This window comes from Embiotoca jacksoni, unplaced genomic scaffold (assembly GCF_022577435.1).
Source record: "Embiotoca jacksoni isolate LCO1_2020_lvr unplaced genomic scaffold, fEmbJac1.0.p SCAF_30, whole genome shotgun sequence".
Lineage (NCBI taxonomy): Eukaryota > Metazoa > Chordata > Actinopteri > Embiotocidae > Embiotoca > Embiotoca jacksoni.
In genome coordinates this window covers 4727624-4752481 of record NW_027185382.1, presented here as the reverse complement: position 1 = coordinate 4752481, position 24858 = coordinate 4727624, and the positions used below count along the sequence as shown (strand labels likewise).

The following is a 24858-nucleotide window of genomic DNA, read 5'->3' as shown; positions in this document are numbered from 1 at the left end:
TTTTAATAAACAGAATATCTAGGGAGTTTAGGTCAAACAGAAATGACCATTTTTTTTTTTAACTGAGAAATTATATTGAGAACCGTTTCATCACTTTTAGAGCTTCTACGCAGCAAACAATGAATCAGATGCTCGATAAAGGAAATCATAACTGATCATGTGTTTTGTTTATTTGTTTTTTTTGTGTATGCAAATAAATTGAGTGTCAAACTCCTCTCAAGTGTCCCTATAATTGTTATGCTGTTGTTTGTTATGCTATTTTATGCTTTTACTTTGTTCATATCCGGGAGTATTCAGTCATAAATTCGGGCATATGTGAGGCAGCAGAGCGACTCCGCCTAAACGTCTCCAGTGTCTCAATTAAAGGGGAAACTTCCTTTAATCACAGTCAAAACATATGAAAACACTTCAGTAATTCGATTTAAAAAGATATTGCACGAATATGAGAGCCTGAGCTGAATGGAGGACTTCCTGTGAGGATATGAATCAATAAAAAAGACACATCATATCACAATAGAGAGCATTAATCTCACCACTGAAGATGCACCGACAGTGATATACTGCATATATAATCATAAATCACAGTTCGCTTCTCTATTATCATGATTACTTTATCATTTAATAATCATGTTGATAAATATTTACCATCTAATGAATAGCTGCAACTAGCAGTAAAATGCTCCTCAGTGTATCACTAAGAATATTGTAATGTAATATAAAACAACCTGGGGGAGGCTGACCTGAACATACTCCCTTACTCCAATGTTAGCAAATCAAATATATATGAAACAAGAAACTCTAAGAAATATTTTGAAAAATGTAATTACTTAAATTGTTTATCTTTTGAACCCTAACAGCAACGAAAACTAACACAAAATGAACTGTGTGGGCTGCAATGCCACCACTGGCCTGCAGAGGGTACTGTTGGACCACAATTGATATTTGCAGTCACTCATCAGATTCAAAACATAATGAAGCTCAATAATATTGAATAAAAACAAGAAACTCAAGAGGATAAAAGAGGGAGAGGGATGTAGAGAAGGAGAGGTGGTAATAACAGAAAAAAATCAAATAAAGAGAGATTAACAGAAGAGTACATTTAAATCTTAAGGAAAAGTAATTTGATCTTATTATCGAAGCCTGAACAACAGTGTGCTCATGTTACCTAATTAAATATTTAAACACACACACACAGCCTCAGTGGCAGAGTAAATATATCACGTCTGTGTGTTTATCGGCTAATAAAACCCCCAAATTAAAACCGTGTGACGCTTGTTAATGAACTGCCTTTATAGAAAGCACACACACCTCAGCAGCCTTGTAACAGCTCAGTGCAATTTAAGTACAAAAAACGTTTGAAAAGTTAAACCTCAAAAAGTGACCATCTGCAATTTAACCACAAACTCCAGATGGAAAAACGTTTCCACTGGACCAGTTATCTAATTTCTCCTATCTGTTCCTCCCTTGTTCTCAGTAAAAGAGGATGTGTGACATCTGGAAGCGCTCTGGAGGCAGGGCTGACCTCCCCCCTCCTCCCCCCTCCTCCCCACCTTTTCTCAGGGTACAAACATCAAAGCAGGCGGCAGATAAAGTCTTCTTTTCCCTCATGGGCACGAGGAGGCCGAGTACAGGAAGAACTCGGGGTCCCGGCTGGAGGATGAGAGGGGAGAAAGAGGATATTTTTTATTTATTTACTAAACTTTTCTAATTCAGGGTTTTCTGACAATTCAGAAGACTTTAGATCAGCTTCTAGTTTTAGGAGGGAAAGAGGAGTTCAAAGCTCCTGATCACACACGATGAGCTCTAAATGTCTGAAACCTGCTGCAAGAGAAAATGATTCAGAGGCGTCGACTGGCTGCAGTGACTCAGTCCAGCCAGCAGGTGGCGACACCCACCAACAAAATGAGTTTTACAAGCAGCCTCCAGAGTCCTCCAGAAACTGGCATTGCTTTTTTTTTTTTATAGTTGTTAGAACACACTGTTGACATCTATCAGCCATACCTGCCTTTCCTTTCAGACGGTCGTGTGGGGGGGCCTGAGGGTTTCCAAGGTGACAGGTCGCCATCACTCACTTCATATGTAGAGACAGAACCACACAGAAAACCCTCTCGGTCAGGGGAAGAAGGCACACATTTCAGAAACAGCAAACACACAAACTGTTTCTTATCTGGACGTTCCCAGGGTGCGTTGATGAAAACACCTCCTATCTCAGGTCGGAGATGTTCTCACGGAGGTCTCCATGAAAAGGCAGAACACCTGCAGCTCCTCTCGAGGTCTTTTATTTAGTGGAAAGGTATGTCGTTTAGTCTCCACGGCCTTCAGCACCTGATATTTACTCTGCAGTGAAATCATCTCAGTCACAAACTGTTTACAGTCACATGAAGAGATGATGAACACGCGGGGCTTTTCACCGGCTCGTGCTTGGCAGAAGGAAAAGATGGAGGCATCTTTATGACTTGGGTTTGAGCTCCAAACTGTTCAGGATCAAAGTTTTAGTTGCTGTGTTTTATGTCAAACAATAACAGATTTTTAGACTGAATTCAGTCGTATCTATTCAACAACAATTGCAGAAGGATAAGACAAATAACTTCAAAATGAATCCCAAAACATAAAAACTGACTTTCAAATGGACGGCAGTTTCTGTTAGTAATTTTCTCCTCTCTGTCCAAAGTGAAGGCTGACTGGTCCTCACCTCCTCCAGCTGCTCCACGCTGAGCACATACAGCTGCATGTACAGTCTGCTGCACAAATGGTGCAGCTGTCAGTTTAGGGGAACTTTTTTTTTTGTGCACAAATCCTGGTTATTTCCTAAAGGGCTCATTTGGCTCCGGATGAGGAGGAATTGCAGAAACATGTCATCAAACAGAACATGTTCTGCCTGGCGACTCTCAGTCTGATGTTTTTCATCTCCTGTTTTATTTTTTATTTTTTTTAGATTTTCTCACTTTCACAAACAGTTCTGGGTCTTAAGGTTTCCAGCCGCGACTCTAAACACTGTTTTGATGGGAAGACAACGTGTTTATCTCCTAATAAACCGCGATGGACGCTGCAGAGGTTTGAAGGTCGGTCCGGATGATTTCTCGGTTTGTATCCACGTGATGTTTCGGGGATCAGAGAGGACCCACCTACAGGAACAGCACCTCCTTCTTCTCCTCTCTTTGTCATCTCGCGCGCTCTGCACAGGAGCGTCAGTCTGCGCCGAGCGCAGCGCCAACTTTCCTCTAATTGCCAACAAGGAAGCCGGGAGATAAATACAGTTTCCGAAACTTTCGATGGGACCCGGCGACTGAGACGAGCCTGCCGCATGTGTTTAACCAGGAGCCGCAGCCATGGTCTGTTGCGCATCGGTCTCGGTGCGCCTGTCGTCCTCTGGATATTTACGCATCGCGCTGCTGTGGCTCGTGCAATTAGGGGCGCTCGCGCAACACGGTAAGTGGATGTGCAACTTTTTTTTTTTTTTATGGCTCAAACTATCTCTTGTTTAAACACAGCAGACAACATGAACTCGTGATGCATCGTTGGAGTTGTGCAGAAATGATTGGAGATGATTTTCACCTGTAAGATTGGAGACATTTAGAAGTGAAGCAGATAACTGATGCAAACCCGCCTCACATTTATCACATTTCTTTACTTAACAATTAAGAACAATGAGAACATCTTGCCTGTTTAAAGCTGTAGACTCTGCAGAGCTGCACTCCCACCACTCAGCTCCAGACCTTTAAAGACAAAAGAGCAAATCTGGTCACTTACAGAGAAAGAAACAAAATAAGGTATTATTAGAGGTGGGAAAAGGACTCTGATCCTTTACTCTCCTTTAATTACAAACACAGTAATTTCAGAAAGTCCTGCTTTGGATGTACACACGTTTTCCTTTTTATTGCAGCGGTTAATATCTACTTTGCATGTCTATTATAAGTGGGAATGTGGAGTCTGTTAGCTAATGTTCACATTACTTCAGGGGAGATAAAGTCCTGCATGTGTGCAGTTTTATTCACAATTACAATTTGGAACAACTTCAGAAGAAGTTGGAGAAAATAATGATGAAAAACAACATAAATAAAAGGCATAAACTTGTTAAAATAAACCGAAATAATTGAAACAAGATTTGAAAAGTTATTACATAACAGAATACACTTGTGGCTCATTATGATCCAGTCAACAGCTTCATGTACTGCTTTTATTTTTACGTCGTGTTCAGGGTTGTTTTGTGTTGTTTTTCCTCTAATTCTGCTCTTTTCTTTCTGAAACGTGGTCACAAATTTAAAAAGAGAAATATAAAAGCTGCACTGAAGTTTAAAAAGTCACATGTAAGTCTCCCAGATGTCAGAATTGAAGAGCATCAGATTGGGTGAATCAACAAGAGAACATGTGAGAGCTGTCATATATATTTTGTCTTCGGGGCGTCCCAACGACAGATCAAAGCACGCGATCGTAAACTTTAAGGCGGCCCATCGTAAAATCAAACTCTGAGGGTCCTGACACAGATTTGCAGTAAGAATAACACGTATTTCTGAGTCTACCGCAACTCCCAACTCCAGCAGACACAGTTGGTTCCTGCCGTGAAAAGAAACGAAGTGTTGGTTTTGAGATGACTTGAAAAAGAAGCAGTTTTTTTTAGGTAACACCTAAAACAGCATTCAAACCTTTATTCATGATCCAAAGGTCTCACTTTGATGTTGTGTTTAATGCGGTGATGCAGTTGGAAAGAAACCTCTTTTGGTTTGACGTGTTTTGTTGGACTTCAGTGATTTACGGCATGTTTGGGTGAGAAAACTCAGCCAGAGATCTGAACACAAATAAAAGAAAACGTGTGCGGACGACACCTGATCAACGATCTGACTCTCAGATCGTACATGTCCATTTGTTCTGCAGTCTGGTTTCCCACAGTTCATCGTGGACAGACCTCAGACTGTTCACACTGTGTGAACAGAATATTTCTGCAGAGCTGTTTCTGTTTGTAACAGCGTACAAACCTTCAAAGAGGCAGCGATGCACCGCGAGGCCTCGAGTCTGCAGGAAACATAGAAGAAGAAAAACAGAAGCTTGACTTTAGCATATTGTTTTTCTTTCAAATGCAATGGGCCAGAAGCAGCAGATGTGTTAGGAGCAGCAGCTGAGGCTCAAGTTAAGTTAATGTCATGAAATCACAATTATGTGGACATAAATGACCAAAAGAAGAATCAGGGAAACACCAAGACGGTTACAGTCCATCTAATTACTGTGGAGACGTTTCAATCTTCATCCTCTGGACACTTTGAAGATCTGAACCAAATGCTGGAGAAAATGTCACAGGGTCACCGAAAGCGTCTGCACAACATCTCACGCTGATCCTTCTTGTAGCTGTTGAGGTATAAATTCACATTTTCCACCTCGTCAGGACAGAAACTCGAGGTCAAACGCAGTGAAGATGTCATACAAAGTAAAGCATCTTCAAACCCCGTTCTTAAATGCAGACGAGTGTTTTAGCGTCTTAAATCACGAAAGCATCTTCAGGTTGCCTTTGGCCCTCTGACCTGTCCGTCTGACGGACGGGCTGACGGACGGGCTGACGGACGGGCCCTCTGGGGAAAAGACCCGTAACCCCAGTGGTGTTAACACCACGCTCTCCCAAATTAATCTTCTTTCCTGAGAAACCGGAGAATCCCCCTGCAGAGCACATCTGGGCTGCTGAGGGCCTCCCCCCCCCGGTGGGATCTCCTCCCCCCCAGGTGCCGCTTCATTAGCTCACCCCTCCCCTCCGGCTCTGTAAACTCATTAAGCCGCCAATTGGAACAGTTTAGCCAGCAGTCTCCCCAGTTGTCTTCCTGCATGAAAACCTGGTTGTTTGAACAACCTGTGACCTCGGATCTTGTCAGCGGAGCTTCCAGACACTAAGACACTAAGACAGGCGGCCGTGTAAACAAAAGCATCTGTTTTAAAGGGGCCGTCGACACGAACGCCGGCCTGGAGGACCTTGTTTGGGCTCGGGATCACCGGCAGTAACTTCTCCATGTCCATTCGTGGCCTCGACGGTCTAAATGCCCTCAATGTTTGTTTCCCCCGATGTGACTTTGCTCAGCCGCTGCAATCAAACAGGGCGGAGGGAGCCGGTGTCGTCCTCGGGCAGTAAAAGAACGACCCGTTTAGGCTTCTTAACAAAGACCTCTGTTGACACCTTTGGCCCATTTCACTTCACAGATGTGGGGTTTTTGAGTGTGCTAGTGTGGAAAACGACATGTTCTGCTCAAGTAATTTCCCCGGTTGTTTGGGCCTCCAGCTGCAGGCGGTGTTCACAGGCCTGTCATGCGCCAGTGGTTTTAGCGTCCTTTCCTGGGGCGAGTTAAGAGAGGCGAGAGGCTCACAGGAATGTCTGTTATTCTTTGCAATTTAGATAACCTGCGGGGGTGAAATGATCCTTCCTGCTCACCACCTCAACACAGAGGAGCAAATTGTACACCTCGTCTTATCACCTTTATCTTAAAGGTCCCTCGGCGGCTTCTGAAAAAGAAGTGGGAAACAATTGCAGCAGCGCCGAGGTCTTCATCTGTTGTTTCTGCACTGGGTCGGAGATCACCGGTGATCTCCGCTATGGCTTGGACTGTCTATGAACAGCTGATGGCTCGAATGGGCCTTAAATCCTGAAGAGAATCTGTGTGGAGCATCAAAAAAAAAGAGAGATAAAATATTTTTCACCGGAGATCACCTGTCAATCAAAACGCCACACTCATTGGTTGGATCAGTTATTGTACCTGAGGAAAACTTAACTGACTTCTGTTTCAGTACACCTGCTAGAAACAACATTGACACTCACAGATAATAATTAACGTCTTCAACGTCTAACGTCTGGTTTTATCTTAAAACCTGGTTTTAAAATTCGCCGCTGCCGTCCAGGTAAACGTTCCCCTCTGCAGTCTGCCGAGGACAGCCAGACGTTCACGTGCCGATTCCCACAACGCGGTGAGCTGCTTTGTTTAGTCCGTCCTCTCGGCCCGTCCAGGACACGTCTGGGACACATCTCCCAGAGATAAAGACGTGACGCGATTCTTCAGCTTTCACTTCCTGGAACTCAAACACAACGAGTGAGATGATTTCAGGTTGGAAAACGGGCATTTTTAAACGAGGGCAAGCTTCCAAACAGATTCAAGTTTTAGGATTCTCATCACAACTACAGCGTCTGGAGCTTTTTGTGTGAGGCACGTGAACCAAAGAAAAACTGCTGAGGTTCAGTCTTCTTCTCCACGTTGTTCTCAGCTCCAGAGTGCTTCCCAGAAGGCCACCAGACTCTGCGTGATCCCCATCGCAGCGTCGACTTCGACTCCACGGAGATCCAGAACACGGCCATCCAGGACCTGATCTGCGACCACTCGCTGTCGTCGGGCTGGTACAGATTCTGGATCGACAACAAGCCGGCGGAGATGCCGACCACCTGCGTTGAGGTAAGATGCCAAAAATGTCAGGCGAGTCCCGCCGTCGTTGTGTTTGTGTCTTTAATCTTCCATCTCTGTCAAAAAGTAGCATCAAACATCCTCTGCCAATGCAAACACCCAGCAGGTTGGTATAATAAGCGCCTTCGGCCGAGGTGCCGGGTATAATAACACCTCGCTGCGGCAGGTAATGACCGTTTCTGTCGGCGGCCCCTTGCAGATGAACCGCTGTGGTACCCAGGCTCCGGTGTGGCTGTCGCTGAAGGACGCCTCCCTGCCGCGGCCCGGCGAGGTCCGCCAGCTCTCCGCCTGCGCCACCTGGCAGTTCTTCCACGGCAGCGCCAAAGACTGCTGCCTCTTCCGCATCCCCGTCACCGTGAGGAACTGCGGCGACTTCCTGGTCTACTACCTGCAGCCGACGCAGGGCTGCATGGGATACTGCGCTAAAGGTGGGTTGCTCTGCTTCGTCGTAAAGGTCAAAGGTCACGTGGGATTGTTCTCCTGGACAGTGTCCGGTGTGTAGTTGAAAGCTCCAGAAAGAGACAGTGAGGGAACCTCGAGTCGGGAGGGTTTCCTACATTAGTGATGTGCATGAAAGAAGCAAAAACTTGAATTACACCAATGAATCGTGGTCCGTTTTCTGGCCGTCATAATAAGAAGGTATCTGATGACTCTCCTGTTGCAGTTGCTCCAGATTTGGGACCCAGATTCTGCCCACCGGGACAGGTGGAAGTCAACGGTCGATGCAAAGGTACGACGACATCGGTTGTCCTTGTACGAAGAGGCCGAGCGTGTTTTTGGAACCGACTTGCAAATGAGTTTCTTTGATCTTTTTTTTTTTAGAAAAAACTGCTCAATTTCTGCTCCAGTAATTCTTAAAAAGCAAAAGGCCTGTGATTGTCAGACGGTGGAGAGGGTTTTACTTCACGCCTTCCAGAACAAAGCATACATTTAAAAACAACGTAATTCACCGCTGTTTCCAGCTGCCGTCCCGTCCCTGCCCTCGCGGCCGGTGATCACCCCGGAGCTGATCGGCAGCAGCGTCCACCTGAGGTGCTCCTTCGTCCCGCCGCCGTGGAGCGAGACGCTGGGCTTCCAGGTGGTTTGGGCCAGATACATCGGCCACAGCATGAAGGCTGAGATCAGGCAGGAATCCACGCCGAAGCCCTTCTCTCTGGTGGAGATGGATGGCGTCCACTTCAGGCTCGGAGAAACGGTAATTCCTGCCAGACGGTGCCGGAGGTTGTTTTTTTTGAAGGGGGGAGGGACGGGACATGTGGAGGGTTTGACCCTCTGGAGTGGGCAACGTAAGCCATGGATCATGCTGACCTCTCTTTGGCTGGGTTCAGCCTCACAAAGCAAAGACAGAGAGGCAACGTGTGTCATATCCAGTTAAGAGAAGGCAAGAGGAGGGCGGGGAAGTTAAATCAGTTGCAGGTTGGGAAAGCCTCGCTCCACATGTGTCCCATTTCAACCAAACGCCATTCAGGTCTGCACTGTGAATTCCAGCCAGGTTATTTTCAATGGAAATATATTCATCAAAGTTGTTTGTTGTGTTGATTTCCTGGAGCTGCTCCCGCACAAGGACACAAAGAGACTAAAAATGTTTGAATTGTAGAAAATGCGATCATTACAGCTGGTGGTTTCCAACTGGATAGCATCGGGTCAGATGTTTGGAGACAGAAAATCCAAATTTTGGGGAGTTCGTCTCCTCCTGTCCTTCTCTTCTTCTTCCTGGAGAAAACAACCATCGGTTGACATTGGCAGTCTGAGTCTGAATAATGACTGCAGACTTCAGAGTAGTTTTTCCTTCTCGTACCGCCACCGATTACAACTCCTCTCCCAGACGTCTTTAGGTGATAGAAAGAATGTGTCACAGGACCATTAGCCATTTCTTTTCAGTCCAGGATGAAGGAGGTAGGAGAGGAACTGCCGGCGTTTGAAGAGTTTCGTGCCACTGATGTTCAAAGTCTGCGGGCGGGATCACCGATCGTAAAACTCCATCTGAGCAGCAGGAAAACAGGAAGGAAACCCAAAGGTTGATGGGAAATGACAGCGAAAGTTCAGCGGAGTTTCTTTCCTCCAGTCGAAGCACCGGCCGCTCCGCTGCATTAGAAGTATTATAATAAGTGTTAGTTTTAACCTTCATCTCTGCAGCGCCGCCTCGTTTCTACGCACACCAAACTGCTGACGGCTCTCATTTCCTGCAGAAAGCAGGAAACACGAAGTTATTCCATTTTTGACTCGACACTGAGGTGATGTCACTCTCAGTGTTCGTCCTGCAGCTGTGGACCGCTGCCATATTTGGACAGTGGGGTCGTATTGTCGGGTCTGGGCTCGCTCACAGGGCTCGTCTTTAACGCGCGTTGATGCAGCAGCTGGGCGGGGTCAGAGGTCATCTGCGAGTGAGTGAAACGTTAGTGCTGTTTGAGGCGAGGATCAGAGGGGCGCTGCGCTGTGAGCTACACGGGGACATGTTTGGATAAATCACAAACACAGTGACAGCTGGCACCGTTTTTATGACCGTACAGAGCAGAAATGTTCAGAGCTCCTTCGCTCACAAATAGTTTTGTTACACAAACACACAAATAAACTTCTTATCTAAAACTTCTCTTATTAATTTACAGAAACTTAAAATTATGTTGTTTTTTTTTTTTTTTTTTTTTTTTCAGTTCTCCTGCAGCGTGGCGACTTTCAGGGCAAACTCCAGCTACACTAGATCTACTCCCAAAGAAAGTGAGAGTTTCTACGCTGGTCTGAAGGTACAAATTCTCAACTCCATCCTCCACCAGGAGCAGAAGTATTTACGTAAACAAACCTTGCAGAGCTGAAACCTTTTTCTCCTCTCCAGTTTTCTCCAGATTCGCTCCACATCGCGGAGAACGGTAAGGAGCACGAGGTGACCGTCCACAGCACGGTGCCCATCCCCTGCTTCGGCCTCGACCTCGGCCACCAGTGCGGAGTCCCCCTGGCCCTCGGCGTCTTTGACCCAGGTCAGATTTGCAGGAACCCTAACCCTAACCCTAGCACAGTCTGAGCATCTTGTTAAACTGCTTGGAGACACAAAATCATAATTTTGCAAGTGAGTGCCTGCAGCCAACACCACATCTGACAAAACACCACTTCGAGCCTTAAAGTGCTCTTAATTGGATCAAAACACAAATTAGAGGAGCTGAACTTAACTATTGAAAACCCCAGCTTCATATTAATGTCACTAATTTAAGCAGAATGATGGACATGAGACTCCTTTCAGCGATGAACTGGCTGTTTCGCTCAGAAAACAGTGATCAGGAGCTTTATGACCTTTAATGTCTCAGTGAATGAAATCAAAGCAAAAACTCCTCAAGGTCCAGCCTCTTGATGATTAAAGGATAAAGTTGTCATCTTTACTAAATTTCCTCCCTCCGCTCTCATTCTGTACATCATCACATTAAAGCCAGCTCAGGAAGGCCTTATTACAGTCCTGCAGGCAGCTGCGTGATGTCTGTTGACGCTACTTTACTGCCGTGTTGACGCCTACAGACAGTCTCCAACGTGAGGTCCCAAACGTGGCGCTGTCCGCCTGCCGGGTGGAGCTTCTGCCGAACCCCTGCAGCGACGGCAGCTGCGGGCGGGCGAAGTTCTCCGTCACCGCTGTGACCGATTTCACACGCGACGGTAACCGGCCGAGTCTGATCGGCGCCGTGCCCGGACCCGGTGCACCCCGGCTCTGGAGAAGCTATGTCCCAACATCCCTCAAAGTAAGTTCAGCACCAGAAATCTGTAATAAATGTGAATAAATGTGAATAAATGTGAATAAATGTGCGGGCCGTACGGGTTCCAGGGATCTCGAGGATATTGGGGGTCTTTAAGGGCTTCTCAGTGGTCATCCAGGGCTCCTCCATGTGGAGGATCGGTACTCCAGGAGAACAGGAATCTGAGGCATGCAAGTTAAATGTGGCATGTGGTGCTTCTTTGGTCACAAGTAGATAAAAGTGGTCCCTTGCACAGGACACGGTCCCGACAGGAGTTTCTGGACTCCTTGAGGACGTCCAAGGAGTCCTTAAGGAGTCCTCAAGGAGGCTTTAGTGGCGCTTCGGTGGATTCCAGGACTCCTGGAAGGACTTCAGAGAGCAGTGTGATATAATGATAAGCATTACCTTAATTAGAGAGTCTCAGGACGACAGCTCCAATTACAGGTTTCTCTTTCGCACTGTTGATATATACACACAACTGTAGGGTTCTTTATGAAATTGGAAGGAGGCGGGGCTTCAGGGAGAACAGAGAGCTTGTTTGATGGTTGGCCGTGATGTTTAAAGAGCGCCTTACGTAGGACATGATGTCAGCCCTGCAGACAGCGTGTCTCGGAGGGCGAAGTCACAGAGGAGTTTCCCATCTGTATTTAGGGAAAACATCAAAGCCCAAGGTCAGCGGGTCGGAGGGTGCGGCCCCCTTAATCTGTTCTCATGACCTCTGCCCCCAGGTCGTGGTCCAGGACGTTCCCACTTCCATCTGCTACTCTTTGACTGACCCGCATGTCATTACGCTAGACGGCAGGTAATATAACTCCTTATTGGTCATCGGGAGTCATTAAATAGTCATTTAAATGACGTTATAACGCCGCTCTTCACCTTTGATGAGCTGAGTTTATATCTGCAGGCGTTATGAGAACCACCAGACGGGCACCTTCGTCCTCTACCGGAGTCTCTCCCGGGAGTTTGAGGTCCACTCTCGTCAGTGGGACTGCGGCAGCCGGCACTACTCTGTCGCCTGCAACTGTGGCGTCGCGGTGCGAGAGGGGAACGAGGTCGCCGTCTTCGACATGTGCAACGGCCAGCCGCAGGAAAGCAGGCCGCGGCTCGCCCTGAAGACCCTCGGTGAGAGCGAGGGCAGCCGGGTCAGAGTGCAGGAGTCCCACCAGGGGAAGAAGGTCACCGTAGGTATCCGCACATTTTGACGCTGGTGTAGATCTGCCGGTTTTCTGACTCTCAGATGCTTTATATAAACTCGGTGAAGAACGCACAGCTGTTTCAGGTACACTGCGGGAGGACACGATGTTAACTGGCCGCCGTGTGTGACTCTCCTCTCGTAGTTGATCTTTCCCTCCGGGGCCTTTGTTAGGGCCGATGTTGGCGACTGGGGGATGAGTCTGTCCGTCCGGGCGCCCAGCGTCGACTACGGCGACACTCAAGGCCTCTGCGGCACCTTCGACCGCAACGGAAACAACGACTTCCACGGCTCCGACGGCACCTCTTATGGTCCCGATGACCTGCATCGCTTCATAGAGGACTGGAGGTCAGTCTGTGACAACAACTTCAGACCTAATACAGCTGAAATTCTACAGACTTTAAAGTCTCCACAACGTTATTTGTTTTTTCTTTTGTGTGTGTGTGTGTGTGTGTGTGTGTGTGTGTGTGTGTGTGTGTGTGGTAGGATCTCTCCTGGTGAAAGTTTATTCGACAAAACGCCTCCCGGGACAACACAGGAGGTGAGGAGGCCTTTCTGCCAGTGCCAAAAAGGATTCAGCTCTTCTCAGCATGCTGGCAGAGGGATGAGGAACTTGTACAATCCTTCCGCTCACTCCGACTGCATAGCATACGATGATGTGGATTACACATCCGTGTTCCCCTCCATGGACACAACGGTGGAATACATCGAGAGCCCGGAGAGAGAGGAGAGCATCCTGGACACGTCTGCCTTCAACAGTCACCCTCTGGAGAGGAGGCACCTCTGGCTTCGTGGCGAGAACGACCAGAACGGCGATGCCGAGCTGGCCGGTGAATTCAGGGAGGATCTTCTTCTTTCCGTCGACAGGCCGAAGAGACACGCGGCATCTGAGTTCCGGCCTGTTTTCGCAGCGCAGAGCCTCAGACAGGCCGACCTGGACAACTACGCCTACTTTTTCCCGGAGGATCACCTGGCGGAAGCTCGACCGGAGGCGCGACCTCGGTGGCCCACGCCGAGTGGCCTGACCTCAGCCAAAGCCCTGGAGGTGTGCCAGATGGCTCTGGCCAACTCCACCGTCGGTGCGGTGTGCCGGGGGCTGCTGGGACGCCGTCTGGAGGAGGCGGTGGATCTCTGCATCCTGGACCTGCAGCTCAAAGACGACCTGGGCTGGGAGGAGGCGCTGCTGCCGTACCTGGAGAACGAGTGCGAGAGGAGGCTGCTGGAGGACCGGACCCGGCGAGCCTCGGAGGTATCCGGTTCGCCGGGAGCGTCCGGGGAGGTGGTGACGGCGCTGCGCTGCCCCAACTTTTGCAACGGAAACGGAGAGTGTACCGAGTGGGGCTGCCAGTGTTATCCCAGCCACAGCTCCCACGACTGCAGCCTGGCCATCAGTTAGTATCTTCAGACAGCTTTTCAACTGGCAAAGGCCATTTACCTTCACTGTTGAATCACAAAAGCTCTTTATTGATCACTATGCGAAGATGACTAGATGCTAATTTAACATCGGAAAAAGAAAAATAGAAGCAAATCCCTCTAAAAGTGTTATTAAATTACCTGTAAGTCGCTTAAAAGTCTTACTAATACGGCTCTTTTATCTGATCGGCTTAAAAAATGATGAATACCGCTCATCTTAAACAGGAGACTGACTTGTAATTTCCTCACGAACCAAAGATGATTTCTCCTCTGACAGGCCAGCCGGTCGAGATCACAGATTTGGAGAACAGCGGACTGTGCGACATCCGATCATTCGACTGTCGCAGCGTCCGGGTCTTCGGTCTGGGCTTCGTCGACTCTCCTGACCTGAGCTGCCACGCCACCAGACTGAAGGTGAGGAGAGGGGAGGTCACGTGACGGCCTGAGAGCCCCTCAAGACAAAAGTGGTGATTGATTGTCTCTTTCCCGCTTCCTCTGAACTGCTCCCACAGTACATGAACAAAGTTTGGGTTCCAGGCGAAAAACAGAGGACAAAAGTCACGTTCCTCAGCTCCCGGGCGTTGGACTGCACCGTGCCGTCTCTGAGCAACACGGCCGTCACCACAGAGGACTTCCTGATGGACGACAAGCCGTACGCACGCTGGGAGATTAAGGCGAGGCTGCTTCTCAGATCAACCTGCAACTAAAGCTATTTCTTCCTTTACTTCTTCTTCTGTGAAGCTCTTCGTCCTCTTCTCTGTTCCAGGTGACCAATGATGGCTCCCAGTACAGCCAGGCCAAGGTGCTGACCATCTACGACGGCGTTTGCCAGGTCTGCGAGGCGTCGCGCTCAGGACTCTGTAAGTTAAAGGTAACTCGCACACAAAACAAAAGGGAACAATGAGTTGTTCATCTCCTCCACACACTGAAAATGTTGTTTTGGACTCCTAAATGCTAACTTTCTTATTTCCCGACCGCCTCGACGCACGTGTAGATACACATGTCATTTTCTGGAGGATGCTAGTTTATTGTCCACGTGACAGGAACAGGTCACTTGTTCAGAAACCCTCGACTCTCCCGTGTTTGTTTAACCTGAGTACAGGAAGCGGATTGAGGAGACAGATGTGTTTCAGGGGGTGTTTAGCGCAAACGTGTGGTGAAGCGTTTTATAAGCTCTGTTAAAGGTCTGAACAACTTGTAGCTGGTTGAATGACTAAAACAGAGACGGTGTGATTCCTCCTCATCCTCCCAACATGCAGCCGCTGGCTCTTTAAAAACTCTACCTTCATTAAAAAAAAAAAAAAAAAGGCACAGAAGGGGTCCTGTAGTTACTGGAACTGCTTTTTATGGGAGTGCAGATAGACAAACAAACCGGACAAACAGCTGCAGAAAGACGCGCATGTGTCTGCCAAAGCTGATCCAAATTAAATTAAGCAGAGATGCAGCAGATGTTTTTCAGAGAAAAATCACCAAAAGGAAAACAAACAGCTGGAAAAAATATCCAATTTCCAATGTTAAAACATGTCAGCATTTCAAAACAGTGAGGAGGCAAACGAACCCTTGTCGTCTGGTGTGCTCTGTTTGTGTTGGCCAGGATCGGACGTGCAACATCGACGGGATGTGTTTTGCAGCAGGAGGCTCCAATCCCGGCAGCCCGTGCCTCCTCTGTGACCCCGACACCTCCAAATTCACCTGGTCTGTGAACCAAGGTACAAACACCTGACCGATCTCATCCATCCGCCTCAATAATCCCTTCTTATATTATATTTGCACACTGTGGACAGTCTGAAGCTGGTTTACTGCTGCTACAGTATTAAACGGCATTCACAGGTATTTTCTACTTGACTTGCAGCTCAGTAATGATGAATAACAACAGGCAAAAACAGCATTTATCTTACCGTATTAGTGCAGTGGGAGTCGCTGTGGTAGCTGTCAGACTGCGGACCTGTTTGTCTCCATTAGCGGATCAAAGGAGCGGAGGTTTAGGTTTCCCAGCATGCCCTGACCTGTCGCTTAGCCACTGAGAGAGGAGAGAGAGAGGGGGTGAATCACATGGTTGGTTTCCACAGAAGACAGCAACAGTCCAGTGTAATGAGTGACCAACTCAGCATGTCCATTTGTCTCAAGTTCTGCCTTAAAACTTCAATCTTTCTCAAGAATATTCCTGCAAACGCAAACTGTTGCAGCAGATAATAAGACGCCGTAAGACAAATCAAGTTGATTTCTGTAGAATCCAAGTGACTGACTTTTTTGCTTGTTAACCAGCACGCGGCTTCTCGTCGACTTCTTAACATGTGAGCGTCAAGCGCCGGCAGGTGTTTTCTGGGATTATCATCACTTTCTTCTGAGTGAACGTCTGCGGGGAATCTCAGCTGAAGATGCAACGTGATCTCGATGTAACGGCCGCTGAGAGCTGCGCTTGGAAAGAAAACACGTGTGTTTACAAGGATTCTTCCAGGAACAGCTGGGAGGAATGTTTTTAGCATGTAGAGAGTTTGCTTCAGTGCAGGAAGCGTCTGTCATCAAACTCTTGTAGCTGAAGAGTAAAATAAGGGGGTGGATGGAGGGGGGGGGGGATGTGATGTTTGTACACAGAGATTCAAGTCATCGCTCCTTTGAGATGTAATCGCAGGTCAGTGCGCTCTTTGAGTTTTTCCGTCTGTGTTTTCAGTCAACGAGCCACCGGCCTTCCACCGACCTCGAGGAGACCTGCGGACGTTTGCCGGGGAGAATTTCGTCTTCCAGTTTGCGGCGTCGGACCCAGAGGGCTCCGCCCTCCTCTTCCAACTGGAGGAGGGGCCGAAGGGGGCCGTCCTCTCCCCGGCCGGCCTCCTCATCTGGAGGGTCCCATCACTACCCGAGGAGGTGGAGGAGGACGAGGAGGACGAGGAGGAGGAGCGACAGGCGAGCCTCTCCTTCCGCTTCACGCTGTCTGACGAGTGCAACGCCCAGAGCACCTTCACTGTGGAGGTAGAGTATCTCGGTATCTGCATAAATGTGCAACACTTTAAAGATGAATCCCTTGACGTTTGTCCTGTGTAACGCAGATGGACGTGGTGCCGTGCGGCTGCCGCAACGGAGGCACATGTGTGACGAACGTGAACTTCCCGGCCGGCAGCGGGAGGTACCTGTGCGTCTGTCCTGACGGGAAGCAGGGACAACTCTGCGACGAGGACGTGGACGGATGTTTGTCCGGTCCGTGCACGGTCGGCACGTGCGTCAACACGGCCGGCGGGCACAGATGCGAGTGTCCCGCAGGGCTGAGAGGTAAGAAAATAATGTTTTCTATTAACCGCAGTTATGGTTTATGATCTGAGAATCAACTACGTGTGTGTGTTTGGCAGGTGTGACGTGCCTGGAAGACATCAACGAGTGTGAGAGGAAGCCCTGCTTTCCAGGAGTCCAGTGCTTCAACAGCTTTGGCTCCTACGCCTGCGGCCCGTGCCCCAAAGGGACGCTGGGAAACGGGACCACTTGTAGCGGTGAGCGTAGGCAACCGCTTAAGTCGCTGTGAAGAGAGGAAATATTGAAACACGGGTCTGCCAAGTCTGGTGTCCAGAGATATGAGACGGTCAAAGATCATAAAGTCTGATCATTAGCTTAAAACCCAACAAAGATGGGAAAAGTCCATTTCAGCCAAGATGCTGGAGAAGTGTTCGAAAATCAACTCCAAAGTCTCACAATGACGATACCTGTTTTTTGACCGAGCTCCTGTTTCTTCTCTGTACCGTCTCCATTTATTTAATCCTTTCCTATTATTTCAATACCACATGAGCGATCTTGAAGCTGAACAGGAAATATATCCAGATGAGAACATCAGATAAAGGTGCTACGAGGCCATCCAGAGCATAATCTGTGTCTGTCTTCATCCAGCAGTCCTCAGGCCGGCCACCACATCTGGTCCTCGTACTACGGTCCACAAGGCGCCAGATGTTCTGCCGCAACCACCCAAAGTGAAGACAGACACTCTCCGGAGGATCTCGAGCGGTAGCTCCCCGCAGACGGGTGCCGAGGCGGGTTCAAGAAATGACCCACAAATAAAGACTTGGAGAAGGACTCCGGGAACGATCTCCATCCCGAGGCTCACCGCGGCAGAACCCGGCACGAGCATCGCGGCAACCGTGTCCCAAAGAGAGGAGATAACCGGAGGAGCAAATCCATCCGGGACCAACACGGACGCTTTGAACGAGGCCTCGGAGATCCCACGAGTCAAACACAACCAGACGAAGATCGGCAGGACTTCTGAAGTAACTCCATCAGAAACAGGCAGAGCGGCTGCAGGTCGGCACAACGTTTACAACAGACTGCACTTACTGTCACTTTTGGAGGGAAATACAAACGCAGGTAGACTTTAAAAGGCAATACTCTGTTGTCTAGTCTTCACGTGATCTAATAATCACTGCAAGAAAAATAAGATCAATCATTATTGTGACTATAGATGGTGCTCAGAGGTGTTTTAGGTCCACAGAAAGGAATAGTTTCTGCTTTTAAAGAACTTTGTCGATATTTAACAAAATACTGCTTCAGAAAATTAAATCTTGAATCTTTCCTTCTTATCTTCGTATTGTTTTTGTAGAGCTTTGGGGGATGTTGATATTTGAACTGGTACAAGATAAGAACCTTATTGTATGAAGACAGATGTGAAGTAGCCGCTGCAGAGCCGTGACCACAGTTTGTGTCTCCCAGGATCCGCTCCGTCTCCGGCTGCCAACGTGTCGGCTACGTGTGCCAGCCGGCCCTGCTTCCCCGGCGTCCAGTGCATCAACCGAAGGCCGCCGCACGTCGGCTACGTCTGCGGCCGCTGCCCGCCCGGCCTGTACGGCAACGGTCGCATCTGTGTGAAGAACTCCAAGCGAGGTAAAAGCTGCTTTTCCTATTCTTCTTCTTCTCCGGTCAATTCACAGATGTGTTTGGCACGAGCTGTCAGGATGTTCAAGTGTTATTTTCAGTCCTGCAACAAGATAAAAGAGTGAATGAATGAAACGTTTTGCTGCCTGTTTGTTGTTGTTTTTCCATGTTGTTTTTCAGAGACGTTTGAATCCCCGCACACATTGTGAGCTGCTTTTAAACTGTTTATTTTGCTCTTGTGATTTTCTGGTCTCTTTGATGTTGCCTTAAGTGTTTTATTTTCTTGATTGGAAGGAATGTCGTTTATTGCAGCAGATAAATCAATGGAAGTGGTTGGAGGCCGCTCGAGTGCAATAACCACCTTTGTTACTCAGCTTTCTGAGTCAGCGCCCGGCCGCAGAGTTTCTGCAGAAGATTGCTTCATGTTATTTCTCACGAGAGGAGCAGGAGGGAAGGAGGGACCCTAACAGATCAGAGGAGACAGTTTCATTCCAGCTTAAATCCCTTTACTGTGGATTGTGTTTGACTGGAAAGTCACAAAGCGAGACAAAGTGTTTGTGCAGACCAGTTAGTGGGCCTCAAATAAGATGGGAGTCTGAAATCACTTTGCAATGCTTTCTGAAGAGTTCTACTCAAATTAGAGCCAGTAAAAATGATTTATTTTACATTTGATCTGATGAACACTGTAGGAAGTCAGCTGGATACGCTCACATGTGCATTTTACATTAGAGCAGATAAACACACTAAATGCTTTGTTCTTGTATTCTTTGTTTTTTATAGGATAAATAAAGTCTTTATTTGCGCAGCATTGCTTTAACTACAGCTCCAAACACATTACTCCTGTAGCTCCTCAGGATCCCTGAGTTATGACTGGACAATAACTGCTCGAAGGGTTACAGGCACTGACGTGACCTCCTGTCTTTCTTCAGCATCCAATCATCTCCCTCAGCAGCAGACGCTGGGTAAATCCAGCAGACCCTCGCACGGCGGCAGCAGCAAGGTCTCCCAGCTCCACCTGCCCCACCTGCCCACCAGGCACGGCATCAAACACATGTCCTCCTCGTCCATCACCAGAACGCATCGAGACAACGCACCGCGCCCGGCTCCTGCATCGGGGAGGGGAGGCGGGACGGGGAGGAGGGAGGCGCTCGCCGCTGCTTCCGGAGATGTTCCCAGGACGTCGGCCGGCGTCCTCCGCGTCACTGCAAACACTCACATCACCCACCGGAGGGACAAACCCGAGGGAGCGCCGCCTGGTGCCACACCGAGGAAGGCAACTCTACCCGCCCCTCACTTCTCCACTGAGTCTGGCGGAGTGACCCGGCCCCAGCTCAACCACGTGGCGGCCACCCAGGCCAAACCCTGGACTCCTCCGAGACACACCCTCCCGCTCACCGCGGCCCTCACCGCTCTGTCCTACTCGCCGTCCGAGTCCGAGTTCTCTGCAGACGGAGACGAGGACGAGCCCGGATCAGAGATGCCGCAGACGCAGCCGGTGCTGACACTCACGACGCCGGGCAGGACGGTGCACAGCTCCCCGGCGCAGAGAGCTTCCTCCGTCCGGCCGTGGTTCAGGAGTGGCACGACGGCCGACCGACACCTGAGGACCTGCGCCGACCGGCCCTGTTTCCCTGGAGTCCAGTGTGAACCGGCCGGGGACGGGGGCTTCCGCTGCGGGAGGTGTCCTGTCGGATACACTGGAGATGGACGAGCCTGTCAGGGTGAGAAATGTCATTTATACATGACATGCAACTCGAGAACTACGTTATTCAGGACAGCTGTCAATCAGGACGACATGCAGTCTTTTTATAACATCTAATAAATAATCAATAACAAACTGATCAAACAAATTAACAGCTTGAGCAAACATCAACATGACAGGAAGTACTTCATATGGCAGAAACCTTTTTGATTTTTTTTAGTTTGGCTCATGTTTCATCGACTAATAGTGTGTGGGCGGGGCTTATGCCCTATACTGCAAGCAGCCACCAGGGGGCGATCCAGATATTTTGGCTTCACTCCTGAGGGGCTGTCATGTCTGTCTTTATATACAGTCAGAAATGAATGGAGCTATCAGACTAGATTGACACAGGTTTAACGTCTCCATGGCGTCCCCTGCTGTATCTCCAGCTGTGTGCAGGCACACGTGCGGTAGGAACATGGAGTGCGCTGCGCCCAACACGTGTCGCTGCAAACCAGGTTACACTGGATTCAACTGCCAGACAGGTAAATCAGTTCATCTTTAATGTACATATACGACATCTACGCGTGTATTTGATTGTTCTAAATGTATTTCTGTCAATATTTTTCTTTGTTTTTCCATATATTTATTAGCAATCTGTGATCCGGAGTGTGTGAACGAGGGTGTTTGCATCGCTCCAGATGTGTGTCAGTGTGTCAGAGGTTTCCATGGAGAGACTTGTCAGGAAGGTAAAGTTTGCTTGTTTTTTTTCCCCCTCGTGAAGCTTTTAACGACACTCTTGTTTTATCATTACTAAATAAGTCCTTTTCTGAAAGTTTTTGTTTCATCCTACGAATCAGAAACTTCAGTAACAGCTGATGAATTTGTTTTGATTTATTTAGTTGCTCCTGAAGTTATAAAACTTGGTGTAAGTCTTACAACTCTTATGTAGCTCAAGTATCAAATATTCACACACATTTCAAACAGATGGAGGTATTTAATGAATAGGATGTTACATATTTATGATACATGAATAAAATGTCCCTGCAGCTCTGTGCAGGATACCCTGTGAAAATGGAGGCACCTGTGTGGGACTGCAGACTTGTTCTTGTCCTTATGGCTTTGTTGGTCCTCGGTGTGAGACGAGTGAGTAATCTATTTTCCATAATAATTACTATGGTTTTAGTTGTACTTGTATTTTTAAGTTCCCTGGTTTTATTTCACTATCTGTGCTTCATTTTTCCCACGGAGCTGTTTTCTTAGTCCGAGTCCCTCTTATGTTTCCCAGCTGTTTCTTTGCTTTATATGGATCCGGCTTGAACTGGTGGACAAAGATTCTCTCCTGTAATAAATCCAGTTTTTTGTTCGTTTGATCGTAGTGGTGTGTAGCCGTCACTGCCACAACGGAGGCCAGTGTGCGTCTCCAGACGAGTGTCTGTGTGCGACAGGCTGGACCGGACCGTCCTGTGAGACTGGTGAGGTTTTTTTTACTCGTGCTGAGGGTTGTTATGCTGTGGGAGGTTTCGGGGTCGGGACCAGTTAACTGACAACCGTTCACAGCGTGGTAGTTTAGTTTGGCCCAGCGAGGGCTGCTCCCACTGTCCCGCAGATTTTATTCCAAACCATTTCCAGGGTTAGAAAACTGCTTTTCTAATATCATAATCCCTCCAGGAATTCAGTGGCCGTAACGTCCTCTGGATGATGGAAACCAGCTGTTTTGTGGTTGCACTCACCTGTCGTGGCTTCTCTCCTCTTCCTCCTCCTCCTCCTCCTCCTCCTCCAGCTCTCTGCTCTCCCGTCTGTCTGAACGGAGGTTGGTGTGTTCGTCCAAATACCTGCGAGTGTCCTCACGGTTTCTACGGAGCACAGTGTCAGAACGGTACCAGTCAGCCATCAGTCACTTGGACTTCACTTCCTAGCACCTGACACTTTTTCCACTCATCCCAAGCCATATTTATTTATTATTTTTTATATTTATGAGTTGTTTTTTTTGGTATATATAGTTTGTGTGTGTGTATTTATTTATTCACTGCTTTTATTTGTTTCTTTATATATACGTATATTGTAAATTTGGTCTTATTGTGTGCACCTTTTTGTGTTTCTTTGCTGCTGTAACAACTACGTTTCCCCACCGTGGGATTAATAAAGTCCAACTCTGAACACCCCGTGGTCGTTCTGTCTTCCTCCTGCAGCCGTGTGCAGCCCTCCCTGTAAGAACGGCGGTCTGTGCATGAGGAACAGCGTCTGCTCCTGCCTGCAGGGATACACCGGGAGACGCTGCGAGAAAAGTCAGTGCTTTGCTCATTTTCCTTTATAATCCTACTCTACTTTCTTTCTCCTCTGTAAACATGTTTACATTCAAACAAGAAGAGACCAAACTACAAACTCAAGGTTTAGTTTGAGCTCAGCAGTGACGACTCTTGAACGGGGGAATGATTTTAATGGCTGATCGGTCTTACAGAGTCTCTCTTCGTCTCTCTTCGTCTCTCTTCGTCTCTCTTCGTCTCTCTTCGTCTCCAGGTGTGTGCGAGCCCATGTGTATGAACGGCGGCAGGTGCGTCGGTCCAGATGTTTGCGACTGTCCGTCGGGTTGGCGAGGGAAGAGATGTGACAAACGTAGGTGCTGTGATACGAGAAAGGGATCAAAATTCTTCACATTTACAACAACCAACGGCAATATAAACATCTCATCGTGTATTTATTGATATTTGACTATCAAACGTGCTCGTGATGCAAAAAGCGGAACAAAATGCACCACAATAAAGTCACCGTCTCGTGTCGCCTCTCAGCCAGCTGCCTCCAGAAGTGTCTGAACGGAGGCGAGTGTGTCGGTCCAAATACCTGCCACTGTGCTGCCGGGTGGCAAGGCATGCTGTGCCAGATCCGTGAGTGTTACAGCAAAACAAACACACACAACCTCTGTGACTCAATGCGTGCACAACGCTGAGATTGCCTGAACACTGAAAAGCTACTCAATGAAGTTTCACATCTTTTTTTAACCCAGTTTTGTTGCTGTTGACTTTGCTGAGTTCATGACACTCTTCATCGTTACAACTGAGCTGAATTTAGGTGTAAAAAGAAGATGTTTCACCGTTTACCCTCCGACTGTGTGTTTGCTTCTGTTATTTCTCAGCTCACTGTGAACAGAAGTGTCTGTACGGCAGTCGCTGTGTCCGACCAAACGTCTGCGCCTGTCGGAGTGGATACTCGGGGTCTCTTTGCTCCAAGAGGGTAAGCAGGACCGAACGTGGAGCCTTACTTTAATGTAAAAAAAAACGAAAAACTTTTTCTATAAGTTGGACTAAAATTGTTCCCACGTGTGAGTCAGAAGACTTGCACATAAAGAGACATGGAAACACGTGAAAAATGCAACCACAGATTTATGGGCTCTGTGTGAACACTGCAGTGATCAAAGTAAAATGTTGTTTTGGTTGTAAACCTGCTGTTTTTCTGTGCAGTCCAGCCTCACGATGCGTTCACATATTCAAAGTGAAATTTTATTTGAAACACTGAATTTTATAAACTATATTTTAAAACTTACCAGTGACTTTAGCTGTTACAACTTCCTTTGTCCTTCTCAGCTGGAGCAGATAACTGCAGGAGAAAAACAAGAAAATAGAAGTTATTCATGTAAATCTTCAGGAAGGAAATCTTGAGGGATTCATACCGCGTACAGGACATCAGCAAGCAGGAGGAGTCTAAAAGTTATGACATTTTAACGCAGGATCAGAGTGGGGACATATCGAGCAGTAGAAATGTTTCAGAATACTAAAAGACACTGAAAACCAACAAAAAACAGGAAATATTATCTGAGAGACTCAAATTCACAGTGAGAAGACAAAATAACACAAAACGGAGGCTAACGAGTGTATCTGGGGGATTATACAACATATAATTTCTTGTTTCTCCAGCTTCCTATCGCACATGGCTGACATCAGCTGACCACCGGCCGACACCAAACAGCGGGAGCTCAGTCAGCTCTGATGAAACCTTCAGAGCATCGTGAAAACAAGAACTTATCGTCTGACTCCAGGTCAGCTTGAGCCGTGCTGAGCATCAAAACTACAATCAGGGGACTAAACTACATCAAGGAGGCAGATTATGGAGCATTTTTTCACAGGCTAGTAGTTTCCCTCTGATACCAGTCTTTGTGCTAAGCTAACAGTTTGCTAGTATTAGTCACACAGATATGAATCTACTCATCTGATTTTAAGTTTGCCAAGAAAGGAAGTCATTATTTAATATCTCAACATTATAAAATCTTGAGTTTTGGTATTTCATTCCTTGATAAAACTGGAAATGCCTCCCATGTTCAGGTTTTTCCTTCACAAACCCAAACCTCTGTAAGACTATTTATTTATTTGGTTGTTTTATATTGTCGCATATTTTCTGTTGTATAATGGGTTATTTACTATCAAAGCTTTGTTTATGGGATGTTTTGTAAGAAAATAAAGATCCTTCAGAGGTATTGTTTCCATCAGTTTTCTTACGACGCAGCAACGTTTGCTGAAATTGCTCAGGTCGTCTTGTGTGATCGATTTTTGTTCACCTTCACTTCATCCCGTTGTTTCCTGTGATGCCAAACGA

At 47.6% G+C, this 24858-nt stretch overlaps 1 protein-coding gene across 1 annotated transcript; it reads left to right on the top strand.

Annotated features, from left to right (window-relative positions):
* Positions 1–3329: 3329 nt before the first annotated feature.
* Positions 3330–24696, top strand: LOC138206899 (von Willebrand factor D and EGF domain-containing protein). The gene is made up of 32 exons (XM_069163738.1): positions 3330–3429; positions 7231–7415; positions 7624–7852; positions 8089–8154; positions 8387–8619; positions 10076–10165; positions 10255–10396; positions 10926–11143; positions 11866–11939; positions 12042–12318; positions 12475–12677; positions 12816–13720; positions 14020–14156; positions 14255–14416; positions 14509–14613; positions 15337–15451; positions 16414–16712; positions 16790–17009; positions 17087–17224; positions 17619–18023; positions 18429–18599; positions 19520–20311; positions 20721–20816; positions 20925–21020; positions 21322–21417; positions 21651–21746; positions 22055–22150; positions 22464–22559; positions 22792–22887; positions 23061–23156; positions 23405–23502; positions 24183–24696. The coding sequence occupies exons 1-32, from the start codon at positions 3330–3332 to the stop codon at positions 24201–24203; spliced, it is 6153 nt and encodes a 2050-aa protein (XP_069019839.1). The 3' UTR covers positions 24204–24696.
* Positions 24697–24858: the final 162 nt, after the last annotated feature.

Bases quoted from the DNA above. Each gene is read 5' to 3' on its own strand.
- LOC138206899 (XM_069163738.1), top strand. From the start codon at position 3,330: ATGGTCTGTTGCGCATCGGTCTCGGTGCGCCTGTCGTCCTCTGGATAT. The intron at 12,678-12,815 runs GTCAGTCTGTGA...TGTGTGTGGTAG, and splicing joins CGCTTCATAGAGGACTGGAG to GATCTCTCCTGGTGAAAGTT. The intron at 14,157-14,254 runs GTGAGGAGAGGG...CTGCTCCCACAG, and splicing joins GCCACGCCACCAGACTGAAG to TACATGAACAAAGTTTGGGT.